At 36.3% G+C, this 15,055-nt stretch overlaps 1 protein-coding gene across 1 annotated transcript; it reads left to right on the top strand.

The window, feature by feature from the left end:
- Positions 1 to 2,461: 2,461 nt before the first annotated feature.
- LOC308564576 (olfactory receptor 5P76-like) lies at positions 2,462 to 3,403 on the top strand (the record flags this gene model as incomplete). Its single annotated transcript, XM_081152960.1, has 1 exon — positions 2,462 to 3,403. The coding sequence occupies one exon, from the start codon at positions 2,462 to 2,464 to the stop codon at positions 3,401 to 3,403; it is 942 nt and encodes a 313-aa protein (XP_081009086.1).
- Positions 3,404 to 15,055: the final 11,652 nt, after the last annotated feature.

The raw sequence follows: 15,055 nt of genomic DNA, 5'->3' as shown, positions 1-15,055 counted from the left end.
TCGTTTTAGCTGTGATTTAAAATCAGACCTCTTCAAACTACAGTTCTCTATCTACAACTGTAAATATACACACTTTATACTTTTTGCTAGAAAAAAATATGCATGTCTTAAATAACTGTGTTATTTAAAATTCAACTTTGCATGGCATTCTACCCCAAGGTTCCCCAAGGCACCTAAAGGAATGTCTTACACATATCCTGATATAACACAAAATACACACATGTTGACTGAATAAAGCTAAGGTTACCATTTTATAGTTGAAGCTCAATATTACTTAACCTGAAATATCAAAGTATACTTAGAACAAATGTTTAGCTTTGAAATAATTTATTATTTATACTCCTAGTAAGTATCAACTGAAAGTGCACCAAAATCTAGATATTAAGAAAAAATTTCATTAGTTCAAAATGGACAGGCCCCTTAAAGATCAGTTGTGTCTATGTGAAGTGAACTGCTCAGTACTCACTTGAGAATGTGATAATGACCCCTGGTGCCTTTGAATTCATACGTGAATCTCTAGATTCCTCAGATTTATCCCCAAAGGCAAACAATAATAAAAGCAAGGCTACTATATAAGAACAATGATTTTGAATGTGTTGCTGTAAACTGAATGGATTCCTATATCAACAGGTAAGATTTTGGCTTTTGAGAGTAACTTGTGATTTCCATGTATTCTCTAAAGATGCACTCAGAAGACACAGTGGAGAAAAGAGGCAGACGTAACCTATCAGTCAGCTAGCAAGTAGCCTTAGGTGAATCAACCTGTTTCTACAATCTATTTAGTGGGTATAAACAAATATAATTCAGGGCACCAGGATTCCTCCTTTATCCACCCATAAGACCAGAAATTCACATGGTCTTTCACACTATCTAAACTTGGCACTCAGCCATACTGCTAACAAATTCACTGGCTTTGAGATGGCCTGGGGACTTACTATTTGTAAATATCCCAAATCTTCCTTTGTTCATTGTTCTGAATGCTTTACCTCACAGGCAACAGATACATTTGACTGACTTTGAGAATATACAGCCAGAAAACATGGAGATGAGGTTCAGACTGGCCATGAGCTGAGTGAACCTGGGTAAACTTCTGAACTTCTTAGGCTATAACTTTATTCCGCTGCATATTATGTTGAAACTAAATTTACTTCATTCTGTAATACTGTATTTCATTCTATAATACTCTAATTATAAAGCATTGTTATATTAGGAAATGATTTGATTTATTTAAATAAATTTATATAGTATTTAGGTTGATATTTCAAACCACTTAATATAATATTTTAATTGTAAATGTTAAATAAATATACATAATAAATTTAGTGTCTTCTATCGTAATCTAAATTTGAAATTCCTTTGTGTTTCTTTGCCCTACTATGAAAATTGTAATTCTCCTTTTAAAAAATTGATCTTGTTTTACTGATAGAAACTCTAAACTTTTTAAAAATCCTCACCCGAGGGTATTTTTTTCCATTGCTTTTCAGAGAGACTGGAAGTGGGGGGGACAGGAGAGAGAAAGAGAGAGAAACACCGAGGTGAGAGAGACACATTGATTGGCTGCCTCCGGCTCTTGTGCCCGACCGGGCTGGGGATTGAACCTGCAACTGAGGAACGTGCTCTTAGCCAGGATGGAATCCGGACCCTTCAGTCCCCGGGCCGCCACTCTAACCACTAAGCAAAACCTGCTAGGGGAAACTCTAAACTTCTGATTAACAATACATCTCTTTAATATATTAGCTGTGAAAGGGGTAATTTGTTGCCCACGCATTTCTGAGAAACTCAACTTCATTATGAGTATTAATTTCATTTATAGTGCAGTTACATAAGAAATGGACTGGATTCTATCTGCCTGAGATTCACAACTTGATTCCACCACTTGCTATGCAAACTTGGTAAGTCACTTAACAATGTCAAACCAGTTTCTTCATCTATAAACATCAGTCTTCAATGTTATTTCATGAAAATTAATACAGAACTATATATCTTAAAATTGCACACTGTGCTTACCATTTAGTGAACTTTGAATAACTGTTACCTATTACTCATGTCTCCATTACATAATCCTATATTTATACATTTCTTTTTTGTTGTACTGACCATTCCTATTTGCTAGTCTCATAAGTCTTATGTTTTTAATGTTTAGATTTAAAGCCACTAACGTACATTTTATAATATAATGAGATATATTATCAACATAAAGTGCATTGATAATATAAAGAGAAAAAGATCTACAGTATTTGAAACAGCTTCTCTAGTGTTTCTGCTAAAAACAATTTGTAAAATATACAAGATTCATTGCACATAGCTCTAAACTCTATAAAAATAAAGTACGGGCTTAGTTTGAATAATTATTTTGTTTACAATAACATCTACGTGTATTAATGAAAATAAACTTTGAATTCACAACTTGTTTAATGTAATGTTTCATAACAGGTTTGTTTGGTTGCAGCTACACTATCTCATGGATTCCCTGGGGGATGGGAACCACACGACAGTGACAGGCTTCATTTTATTGGGCTTAACTGATGACCCAATCCTTCGAGTCATCCTCTTCATGATAATCCTGTGTATCTACCTGGTGACCGTATCTGGAAACCTCAGCACAATCATTCTTATCAGAATCTCTTCTCAGCTCCATCATCCAATGTATTTTTTTCTGAGCCACCTGGCTTCTGCAGACATAGCCATTTCAACTTCTGTCACACCCAATATGCTTGTCAACTTCCTGGTGGAGAGAAATCCAATCTCTTATCTTGGATGTGCCACCCAGCTTGGTTCAATTGTTTTCTTTGGGACAGTCGAGTGCTTCCTTCTGGCCATCATGGCATATGATCGCTTTGTGGCAATCTGCAACCCACTGCTTTATTCAACCAAAATGTCCACACAGGTCTGTGTCCAGTTCCTCACAGTGGCTTACATGAGTGGCTTTCTCAATGCTTGCTCTTTTACTATTTCCTTCTATTTTTTACTCTTCTGTGGACCAAATCAAGTCAATCACTTTTTCTGTGATTTTGCCCCGCTAGTTGAGCTCTCCTGCTCTGAGAGCAGTATTCCCGCAGCTGTTCCCTCCTTCACAGCTGGCTCCATCATTGTGTGCACAGTGTTTGTCATAGTTGTCTCCTACGTCTGCATCCTCGCCACCGTCCTGAACATCCGCTCCGAGGGGCGCCACAAGGCCTTCTCCACCTGCACGGCCCACCTCACGGCCGTCACCCTGTTCTATGGGACCATCACATTCATATATGTTTCGCCCAAGTCCACCTTCTCAACTGAACAGAACAAGGTGGTGTCTGTGTTCTACACAGTGGTGATCCCCATGCTGAACCCCATTATCTACAGCCTCAGGAACAACGAGATTAAGGGGGCTCTGAAGAGGTGGCTTCGCAAAACAATATTTTCTTAGTCAAGTCTGCTATTTTGTGGGATTTGATATGATAATATACCATAAATTTAATAATAAGAGGAAATTGAGGGTCAATGGTCAAAATATATTTATCCATATATAATTAGCCAGTGTGGAGCATTTCTGTGAAGATAGGGGGTGCATTTTCTGATAGCAAATATTATCAGAGGCCCATAGTCAGTTATTTCTAATATAATGAACCTAAATTTATAATTAGAAACACAAATTGCTTAACATAAAAAGTACTTAGCATGCTCAAAATCCTCTTAAATATTATTCATTTTCCAAAAGTTGTTTCTACCATAAATTAAGGTTATTTTACCTACAAACCTTTAAGACTATCTACTTTCAACAGCAGTTTATCCTAAAGTAAGGGTGTTAATTACAGTTATGACTGAGTACATTCTGAGCAGAATGACCAATTGGAACCAGAGAGAAAACCTATTCATGACATTCTTCTTGGAGGAAGGTTATCAGCTGGGAATGGGCTCTGTGGACTCCCTACATTCTGAACTGTGTTCCTGATCTCTGGCTCCAGCCTACTTAGAGGGGACCCATTAAAGAACAGGATGAGATGCCCCTCACTAACCTGTGAATTCTTTTGTCAGGTGAAAACAGCAATTTCTCTGTGGGAATGAGCAGGGATCCTGATCTCTTCAGGGACTTAGTGAATGAACTCTTGGAGTGACTTGTTCATGCTCAGATTCACATCCTGTTAAGGAAGTCTGAGGGAACTTGATTGTGTTTCCCCTTTGTAGCTTAATTTACTGCAGTGTACTGACTAAAATATTTATTTCTCTTTTCCTGTTTTCTACTATTTTAGATAAAAATATTTTTGTTGACTGAATCCACAGCATGAATTGTTTAAAACTAATGTAATTATCTCTCTTCACCCCCGACTTCCTTTCCTCCAATGTTTCATATCCCAGTAAAAGGCACCATTATTCAGTAAATTTATTGATTCAGGAATCTGAGAGTAATTTATTTCATCCCCTCCATACACCTGACATTAGATGACAAAGCCTTGTTCATTCTGAACCCAGTGTTTATTCACTATTTCTCTTCATTTTCACTGTCAGCACTTCTATTTCAAGCTACCACCTCATACATTTGTTTCAGAATAGTACACGTATGATAGCTAATTTTATAGGTGAAGTTGGCTGGGCTCTGGTGACCAGCTGTTTGGCCAATCACCAGGGTAGATTTTGCTGAGAAGGTATTTTTAGATGTGACTGCCATTTAAATCAGCAGACTCTGAGTAAAGGAGATTATCCTATATAATGTGGCTGGCCCTCATCCAATCAGTTGAAATTATTTTTTTAAAAACCACACAAAAAACTGAGGTCCCTGAAAAGGATGGGTTCTGTCTCCATGCTGTCTTAGAACTCAACACTGTGACGTCAATTCTTAGTGGAATTTTTATTCTGCAGGACTGCCTATGGATTTTGGAACTGACAGCTCCACAACTGTCTGAGCCAATTCCTGAAAGTATCTATCCTGTGTCTATCTCCTATCGGTTTTGTTTCTCTAGTGTGTATTAATACAACCATAATTAGTTTTCTTCTTCCCACTCTTATTTTCTTATCATCATTTTCCATACATCAATCATAGTCATAAATCTAAACAAATTAGTTCATTTGTTAATATCCCTCAATAACCTTAGAATTAAGGGAACAATATGAACATTGCCTATAAAGTCTTGAACATGGCTCATGTTTCTTTTTGCCTCTCACCACTCTTCCATTGATCTCTAAACACAGGAACTCTAGGAATGAATCATTGGTTTACTCTCAATACTTAAACATGTCCATGTTCTTTATTGCATCAGGACTATCACATATGCAGTAGCTCTGCCTGAAATGCATTCTTCTCCTCACCCAGGTAATGCCTAATGATGCTATAGATACCAACCTAAATGCTGTTTTATATTCTCTGGAAAGTCATCTTGAGGTTTCAGACCAAATTAAGTACACCTGTTATCCCTCTGTAGCACCCTGTGCATTTTCTTCAGAATGCTCAGTGCACTTGTAGTTGAACATTCATTATTTGTTTTCTCCACAATGTTGGAAGCTTCATATAGACAGCTACAATGTCTTTCATCTCACCCCATTTACACAGTTCCTGGAACACAGTAAGCATAAATGCTTAGTTGAAATGAATGAAACAATAAATAAATGGATGGCTAAACGAAGTCTTTGCTCTGGCTTAACTACCGGCTCTGGTAGCTTTGAATCCTCGCCACTGATCTGTTGAATGTTTCATCCTGGTTCAAATGATTGAATGTTTGTGTCAGATCTTACTACAACTGTGACAGGCCAATACACAAACTCATGCTCATCACAATTATGCCTTTTCTTCCCCACTAACTCAGATTGGCAACTAGAATCCCAGCATAGTTATTACAAGTTTTGTAAACATCCTTGTTGAATAATGACTCTTTTTTATCTTTGCATGATTAGAGAGTTATAAGACCTAGAAGTCAAATATTAGTAAGAGCAGTAGTAGTAGTGTTAAGAGTATTAGTAAGAGAAGCTAACAATATAAGATCGTTCACTATATTCCAGGTACTGCTCTCAGAGACCTACAAGTATTAAGTCAATTAATTATCAGAATATCCCTATGAAGTTTTTTAAAGAAAATCTATATTTTACAGAGGACATAGCTGGGGTACATAAAGGTTAAACAAAAACTCAAAGTCACAAATATCCTCTTAATACTTTGCCTTCTTTTAGATATACACTCTGTCAAGGGACAGAGTATGGTGGTCTTTGAGAATAAAACAAGACCCATACATATGCTGCCTACAAGAGACCAACTTCAGATCCAAGGACACACACAGACTTAAAGAATGAAAAATGATACTTCATGTACATGAAACCAACAAAAAAACTGGGGTACCAATACTTATATCAGACAAAATAAACTTTAAAACAAAGGCTATAATAAGAGACAAAGAAGGACATTCCATAATGATAAATGGAGCAAATCAACAAGAGGATATAACCCTTGTAAACATTTATGTACCCAACACAGGAGCTCCTAAATATATAAAGCAAATTTTGACAGACTTAAAGGGAGAGATCAACAGTTATCCTGTCATAGTAGGATACTTTAACACCATTGACATCAATGGGTATATCATCCAGACAGAAAAATCAACTTGGAAACAGTAGTCTTAAAATACATTAGACCAGATAAATTTAATTAACATTTTTAGGACATTTCACCCCAAAGAAGCAGAATATACATCCCTTTCCAGTGTACATGGTATATTTGCCAGTATAGACCACATGTTAGACTACAAAACAAGTTTCAATAAATTTAAGATTGAAATAATATCATGCACCTTCTCCAATCACAATGGTATGAAACTAGAAATCACAAGAAGAAATCTGAAAAGCATACACACATATGGAGGCTAAGTAACATGCTACTAAACAATGATTCAATTACCAATGGGATCAAGGAAAAAATTTTTTAAATACCTTGAGACAAATGAAAATGAAATCACAATGACCCAAAAATCTGAGACACAGCCAAAGCAATTCTAAGAGGGAAATTCATAGCAATATAGGTCTACCTCAAGAAAGAAAAAAATATCTCAAATAAACTTAATTTACATCTAAAGGAACTAGAAAAAGAATAGCAAACAAAGCTCAGATTGAGTAGAAGGAAAGAAATAATAAAGATCAGAGCAAAAATAAAAAAATTTGAGTCTAACATAACAATAGGGAATAAATGGAACCAAGAGCTACTTTTCTGGATAAAATTGATAAACCTTTAGCAAGACTCATCAAGAAAAAAAGACAGGGCCCAGCTGGGCATGGCTCAGCAGTTGAGCATCGACCTAAGATCCAGGCAATTGGGGTTCAATTCCCGGTCAAAGCACAGGCCCTGGTTGCAGCTCTATCCCCAGTCGGGGGTGTGCAGGAGGCAGCCGATCAGTGACTCTCTATCATTGATGTTTCTATCTCTCTCTCTCTCCCTTCCTCTCTCTGAAATCAATAAAGATATATTAAAAAAAAAAAAAAGACGGGGGCCTATATAAATAAAATCATAAATGGCAGGGAGGTGACAATCAACACCACAGAAACACAAAGATTATAAAAAAATACTATGAACAATTATATCCCAACAAATTAGACAATCTGGAAAACATGGATGAAATCCTAGAAACATCCAATCCTCTAATGCTGAATCAGGTAGAAAAATAAAATCTGAACGGACAAATAACTACTAACAAAATCAAATGAGTAATTTAAAAACTCCCAACTAATAGAAGTTCTAAATCAGTTGGCTTCACAGGTAAATTTTATCAAACATTCACAGAAGAATTAATACCTATCCATTTCAAACTATTCCAAAAAATTGAAGAGGATGGATGGCTCCCAAACTTGTTTTATGAGACCAGCATTATCCTAATACCAAAACCAGACAAATACATTACAAAAAAGAAAATTATAGGCCAATATCCCTGATGAATATAGATGCAAAAATCCTCAACAAAATACCTACAAATCAAATTCAATAATACATTAAAAAGATCATACACCATGATCAAGTGAGATTTATTCCTGGGATGCAAAGTTGATTCAATATCCAAAAATCAATTAATGTGATACACCACATAAACCAAATAAAAGATAAAATCATATGATCATGTCAATAGATGCAGAAACAGCATTTGACCAAATTCAACATTCATTATAAGAACCCTCAACAAAGTGGGGATAAAGGGAACATACTTCAACATAATAAAGGCCATATATGACACACCCACAGCTAACATTATACTCAACAGTCAAAAACTGAAAGCTTTTTATTTAAGATCAGGAACAGACAAGGACTTCCACTTTCACCACTTTTGCTCAACACAGTATTGGAAATCCTAGCCACATCAATCAGACACACACACACACACAAAATAAATAAAATAAATAAAAGGCATCTGGACTGGAATGGAAGAAGTAAAATAGTCATTATATGCAGGTGACATGAAACTATATATAGAGTACCCTAAAGCATCTACCAATAAACTGCTAGAATTAATAAATGAATTCAGGAAAGTAGCAGGATACAAAATTAATATTCAGAAATTGGTTGCATTTTTAAACACCAATAACAAATTATTAGAAAGAGAAATTGAGAAAACAATCTCATTTACAATTGTATCAAAGAGAAAAAAAATATCCAGGAATAAATTTAACCAAGAAGGTAAAATATCTACACTTGGAAAACTATAAAACACTAATGAAAGAAATTGAGATATAAATAAATGTAAGGATATGCCATGCTCACAGATAAGAAGAATTAACATTGTTATAATGTCCATACTACCAAAGCAATCTATGGATTCAATGCAATCCCTATAAAACACCAATGGCATTTTTCACAGAACTAGTACAAATAATCCTAAAATTTATATGGAACCACAAAAAGCCCTGAATAGTCAAAGCAATCTTGAGAAAGTAAAACAAAGTTGGAGGTATCATGCTACCTGATATATTACCATGGCCACAGTAATCAAAACAGCACAGTACTGGCATAAAAACAGACACGTAGATCAATGAGACAGAATAGAAAGCCAAGAAATAAACCCATACAAATATGGTCAATTAATCTAAGACAAAAGAGGCATAAGTACACAACAGGGTAAAGGCAGCATTTTCAATACATGGTGTTGGGAGAATGGAACAGATAAATGCAAAAAATAAAAAAACAAAACTGGATCACTTTCTAACACCATATACAAAAATAAACTCAAAATGGATTAAAGACAACTATAAGACCTGAAACCATAGGCAGTAAACATTCTGACATCACTCTTAGTAATACTTTTTTGAATATATCTCCTTGGGCATGGGAAACAAAACAAAACAGATGGGACCACATCAAACTAAAAACTTTTTGCACAGCAAAGGAAACCATCAACAAAAGGAAAACACAACATATTGAATGGAATAAGACACTTGCCAATGATACATCCAATAAGGACTTAATATTAAAAATATTTAAGGAACTCATATAACTTAACATACACGCACACACACACACACAAGCCTGATGTGATTAAAAAATGGGCAGAAGACCTGAATGGACATGTCTCCAAAGAGGACATACAGATGGCCAACAGACATAAGAAAAGTTGCTCAATATTACTAATCTTCAGAGAAAGGCAAATTAAACCCATAATGAGATATCACCTCACACTATCACAATGGCTATCATCAAAAAAATCAACAAACAACAAGTGTTTATGAGGATGTGGAGAAAAGGGAACCCTTGTGCACTGTTGGTGGGATTCTAAATTGGTGTAGTCATTATGGAAAATGGTATGGAGGTTCCTCAAGTAATTAAAATAGAACTACCTCATGATCCAGCAATTCTATTTCTGGGTATGTATCTGAAGAAATGCAAAACACAAATTCAAAAAGATATCTGCACACCTATGTTCACTGCAGCACTATTCATAATAGTCAAGATATGGAGGCAACCTAAGTGTCCATCGACAGACAAATGGATGAAGAAGATGTGGTACATCCATACAATGGAATATTACTTAGCCATAAAAACGGAAATCTTGCCATTTGTGATAACCTGAGTTTACAGAGAGGGTATTATCCTAAGTGAAATAAGTCAGCCAGAGAAAGACAAATACCTTGATTTTACTTATATATGGAATCTAAGAGATAAAATAAACAAACAAAACAGAAACAAACTCATAGATACAGAGAACAAATTGATGGTTGGCAGATATGTCTCTGTTTTCAAATGGCATGATCTATATATAGAAAATCCTAAAGACTTCACACACAAAAAAACTGTTAGCACTAATAGATGAATTCAGTAAAGTTGCAGGATACAAAATCAACGTATAAAAATCAGTTTCATTTGTATGTACTAAAAAAACCTATGAAACCTTGCAAAAAAGAGGGCATACTGTATAATTCCATTTATATGAAAGTGTAGAAACTGCAGAACTACAATAGGTGCCTCTATATGGGGAGCTAGAACTAATGTTACAGGGGAAGTTCCAGGGCTGAAGTTAATATTCTATAGGATGAGAGGTTCTTGGTTACACAGGTTGATGCATTTGCTCATACACAGTGCTCATACACTTAAGATCTACATATGTCACTTTATTTAAATTTCCATTAAATTGTATAGAATAAAACATAAAAAGTACTGAACTCTAGTTACTGATATGTGTACAAAAGTATTTATGAGGAAGTGTGCTGATGTTTGCAATTTCCTTTAATGTGTATCATAAAATAAGAGATTAACAAATGGATAAAGAATAAAGAGATATGTGATAAAGCAAATACAGTGAAATCTTAATGGGTAACACAATGTAACTTTAAAAAATGCTGACAGCTATAATTCCAGTCCCACACACTTTTCTAGAACTTTGTCACTGTCTCATTAAGAGTTGTAATCTAGTGCGATCTCCTAGAACCTGGATGGGACTTTAAGGCTGTCTGAATGAAAAGAATGCAGTACATGTCAGGTAGAGCATAAAAGTTGACATGGCACCCACGTAGCTCTCATGGAATGCTCACCCACAAAACCCACTCACTATGCACTTGCAGAAAGCCTGAGTCCCTACTGAAGTCTCAGACAACAGCCAGCATCAAAACCCAGATAAGCATGGACAAGGCATTCAGTGCCTCAGTTATCCCTACTGAGCCCTGTCTATATGCATTTAGTTGTTTAAGTCCACTAAGTGTTGGGGTAGTTCATTATACGAGAGTGGATATCAGAACAATCTAGGTAGTGGTTATACAGTTGTCAACAGTCTACTTGTTTCAGCATGGCTTTATGTTTTAAAAATTTCATGAAATAGTAGAAAAAAAATTTAAGTGGCACTGCAATAAATGAAGATCTTGATTTCAGTGAATGTTCCTGTTCAGCAAAAAGTAGAGTTACTTCATGAGAAGGCAGCCACAATAATCATTCTGTGTTCATATTCTTTTCTACCTTCTGACAGATTCCCTGGGTTACAGCTAGTATGACAGGCCCTCTCCCAAACCCTGTATATAGGACAGAAGACCTGTGTGGCTTAGCACATTTTCAGAACTATAAAAAAATAGTACTGAATAGGAAGTGAAATATACCTGAGAAAATCATCCACATTTCAAAACGTACTTGAGCAAGTTGAGTTTCAATTACTTGGTTTGGTTCTTTTAGAAAATAAGAACAACTTCACTGAATAATCATGATGCTACAACATTGAATAAAAACAATGTTTTGTGGACATCACCATGAGTTCTAAGTCCACAGAGGACAATCTTCCTGTATCTAATGGAGGGGAAGAAACTCCAAGTGTTGCCAAGGGTAACGGTCTCAGGTGACCACAAAATTCTCATTGGAATTTACAGGAAACTCAGCTCCAGACATAAGGAATAGAGAAGGTTCTAGCCTCCTGTTATAAAAAACTCCGTAATTTCAGATATACAGTGAACAGAATATAGGAATTCAACAAGCAAAATGGCTTAAAAACGTATCCCTGAATAATATTGCAGAAAGAACTGTAGAAAACTGCATGAGCAATGAGTTTCTCATATAGCTTAAGGTCTTTTCTTTTTAAGAGATTGGAAGTGACTTCTCTTTGATATAAGGTGGGAATTTTATTTTATATTTCTATTTACCACGAACATTGTGCTCTATCCACTAATAACCAAGTCATTGTGGGTGTTAATTAACAGTTAAAAGGTATTGAAAATACCAAGAGTATAGTTAAACTGGAGATAACTGCTATTGTCTTCCTATTCCTGGCATAATTAGCACACAGACCACAGCAATGCGAGGAGGTTAGAAACTTGTGAACTGAGGACAGGACTGCAAACTCTAGACAAAAGCAAAGTGTGCCAAGAGGGATTGACTTCAGACTGCTGACTAAGCAGAAGAGCTCGACAGTGTTCCAGGCAGCTGTGAGCAGGTAAGTACTGCTGAGCACCTGTAGGAAAAGTTGTGTATAAACCATGCGATGTTTTAACAAATGGGAATAGAATGAGCAGGCACTGAGCACTTATTATCTGATAGAGCAGTATGCACAGCACTGTAACCCTGCAAGGAGCTTACCCAGGAGAAAAGTGGTTATCGGGGAAATTAAGTTACTGCATGTAATTTGTACGTAACAGGAGCAGAGCTTGGATTTGAATACAGGCCCCTCTAATTCTGCTCCATTCCCTATCCCATTACAAAATAATTCCTGGTCTAATCTCAAGGTTAATTAGGTGATTTCGTTGTAACACAAGAATTAAGCAGGAAAGAACAAAGAAAAACATGTGCAAAATCCTGCAATTTCCATATTTTACTCATTATTTAATTGTAAATTTCACTGTAAATCACTGGCCATTTGATTCTTTCAGTCCCTTTCTCTGTTTTTTCCTTTGACTACTCACTATGACCTCAAAATTATGCACTTGTGATTTATAAAACAACAAGCATTCCTTTGGTGGTGGAACTAATATACCCTCACTGAAAGAATGAAGGAATTTTTATATATATGAACTTAGAAAGCTATGTATAACCAGAAAAAAAAGGAAACTCATGAACATCTAATTTACATAAATTTTGTTAAATAGTCTATCAGAATTCATGCCTATAACTCAATAAAACATACTCTTTTATTTTCCCACCCTGTGGTCAACTGTGATCTGAAAATATTAAATGGAAAATTCCAAAAATAAAAAATTCATAATAAATTGTGGGCCATTCTGAGTAGTGTGATGAAGTCTCACACCAACCAGGATGTGAATCATCCCTGTGTCCAGCGAAAACATGCTATAGAGGCTCCCCACCCTTAGTCACTTAGTAGTCAACTCAGTTGTCAGATTGACTGTCTGGTGTCGTCGTGCTTGTGTTTAGGTAACCATGCGTTATTTAATTATGGCTCCAAAACACAAAATAGTGATGTTAGCAATTCGAATATGCCAAAGAGAAGCCATAAAGTGCTTCCTTTATATGAAAAAGTATGTACGTACAGGAAAAAACATAACATATACAGGGTTGATTACTATCTGCAGTTTCCGGCATCCACTGGGGGGTTGGCACATGCCCCCATGGATAAGGGGGGATTCCTGTATCTTTTTTGAAAATTTCAAAAAAGTTGACTCAAAGCTGTCTTTTATTCTGATTGAGTTGAAAGAAAAATGCACTTTTCCAAAGACCCGGTGATAAATATTCCCCATTTCTCCACCTTTGAACATCGCCCCATGCACTGAAATTAAGTGTAGCCACCAAGAAAATCCTCCGGTTCAGTCTGATGGGGAATGATGAGTGACATAATGGTCCCAGGGGTCCCCAGGCTGGTCACGGTTTTGATGTATCTCTTGGGAGGTAAACAGGTTTTTATAGTGCCCACTGTTCAAGGTTTTGATATGGTGATTGGACAAGAGTCTACAAGGTGGCTTAGTATCAAGAGGCAGCCTCAAATTCCTGTAGGTCTCACTGATATCTCAAAGAAAGCAGACATACTAAGTCCCTTCATCTCTCTGCAAGGGTGGGGCACGAATAAACTGAAAAACAGGTTTTTCAGGGAAAGAAATCAACTATGTCCCTTTCAGTCTACAGAAGTGTATATCCCAAGGCGGGTGAATTTATCACAAACTGCTGGGCCAGAAAACACCTCCCTCAAACTCTGTTCCTCAGAGGGTGACTAGAAGCAGTGCGAATGCTGACATATTCTCAACCACTGGTCCCCTCGAGTTTATGAGGAAAGTAGGATTTATTATCAACACAAATGGAAAAAGGAAGTAAGAGGATCACAGTGAGAGTTTCCAAACCTAAATATACCAATTTCTCGTGAACTTTGATTTCCTTGGAAAGATCAGCCAGTAACTTGTAATGAGAATATATAACTCTCGAGAAGACCCCAATATGCTCCTTATTATAGGAGCAGTTATGGCGATTGTGTTATTTGATGTCACAGAAAATGAAGCATATTGTTTAGACCAGAAAATAAGTCTTTTTTGCTTTGTTCCAAGGAAACCACTCCAAGAGTTTACAGCATTTCTCTTTCTTTTTTTTTTTTGGGGGGGGGCACTTTATTCATTAAACAAGTATGTATTAAATATCAATATGTAGTTATCACATTGCTAGGTGATGTGGCTATATCTAAGTGGGTATTGAAATGTATTGAAGGAGACAGCCAATAACCTTTAGCACCTGTCCAAATTAGGTAAATGCTAAAGAGAGAAAAAAACATAGTTGAGAAGAATTAGTAAGCGCACTTAAGAAAAAAACCAAGTGAGACTTCCTTGGGAAAATGGCACCCCATTTATCTGTTGAACTGTCATGACACAAATGCTTATATTTACCAGGTTATGCTGCATCGACAAAAAAGCCCTCTGCTCTGACTAGGAAAGAAGTAGGACATGTAAAAAATGTCATCATAATGCTATCAAATATGAACACAGAATTTATTAGCTCAATTAGAGTGACTGGGGTGGCTTTCTAGGGAGGTGACATTTGAATTGGGTTCGAAACAAAGACTGTGGTTTAAGAAGCAGAGAGGGTGGGGAGAACACTGAATAGAGGAACATGTGTGTGCAGCAGGGGAGCCACAGAAGGTCATGCCATGTCTGGGGACTATGGGGATGTTTCCCATATGGGGGAGGTTGGTGGCATAGGATAGGGGTGGGTAGTAGA

The sequence above is a fragment of the Miniopterus schreibersii genome, assembly GCF_964146895.1.
Source record: "Miniopterus schreibersii genome assembly, chromosome: 12".
Taxonomy (NCBI): Eukaryota; Metazoa; Chordata; class Mammalia; order Chiroptera; family Miniopteridae; genus Miniopterus; species Miniopterus schreibersii.
Note: the sequence above shows the minus strand (reverse complement) of the source record. Positions and strands in the feature narration are given on the sequence as shown.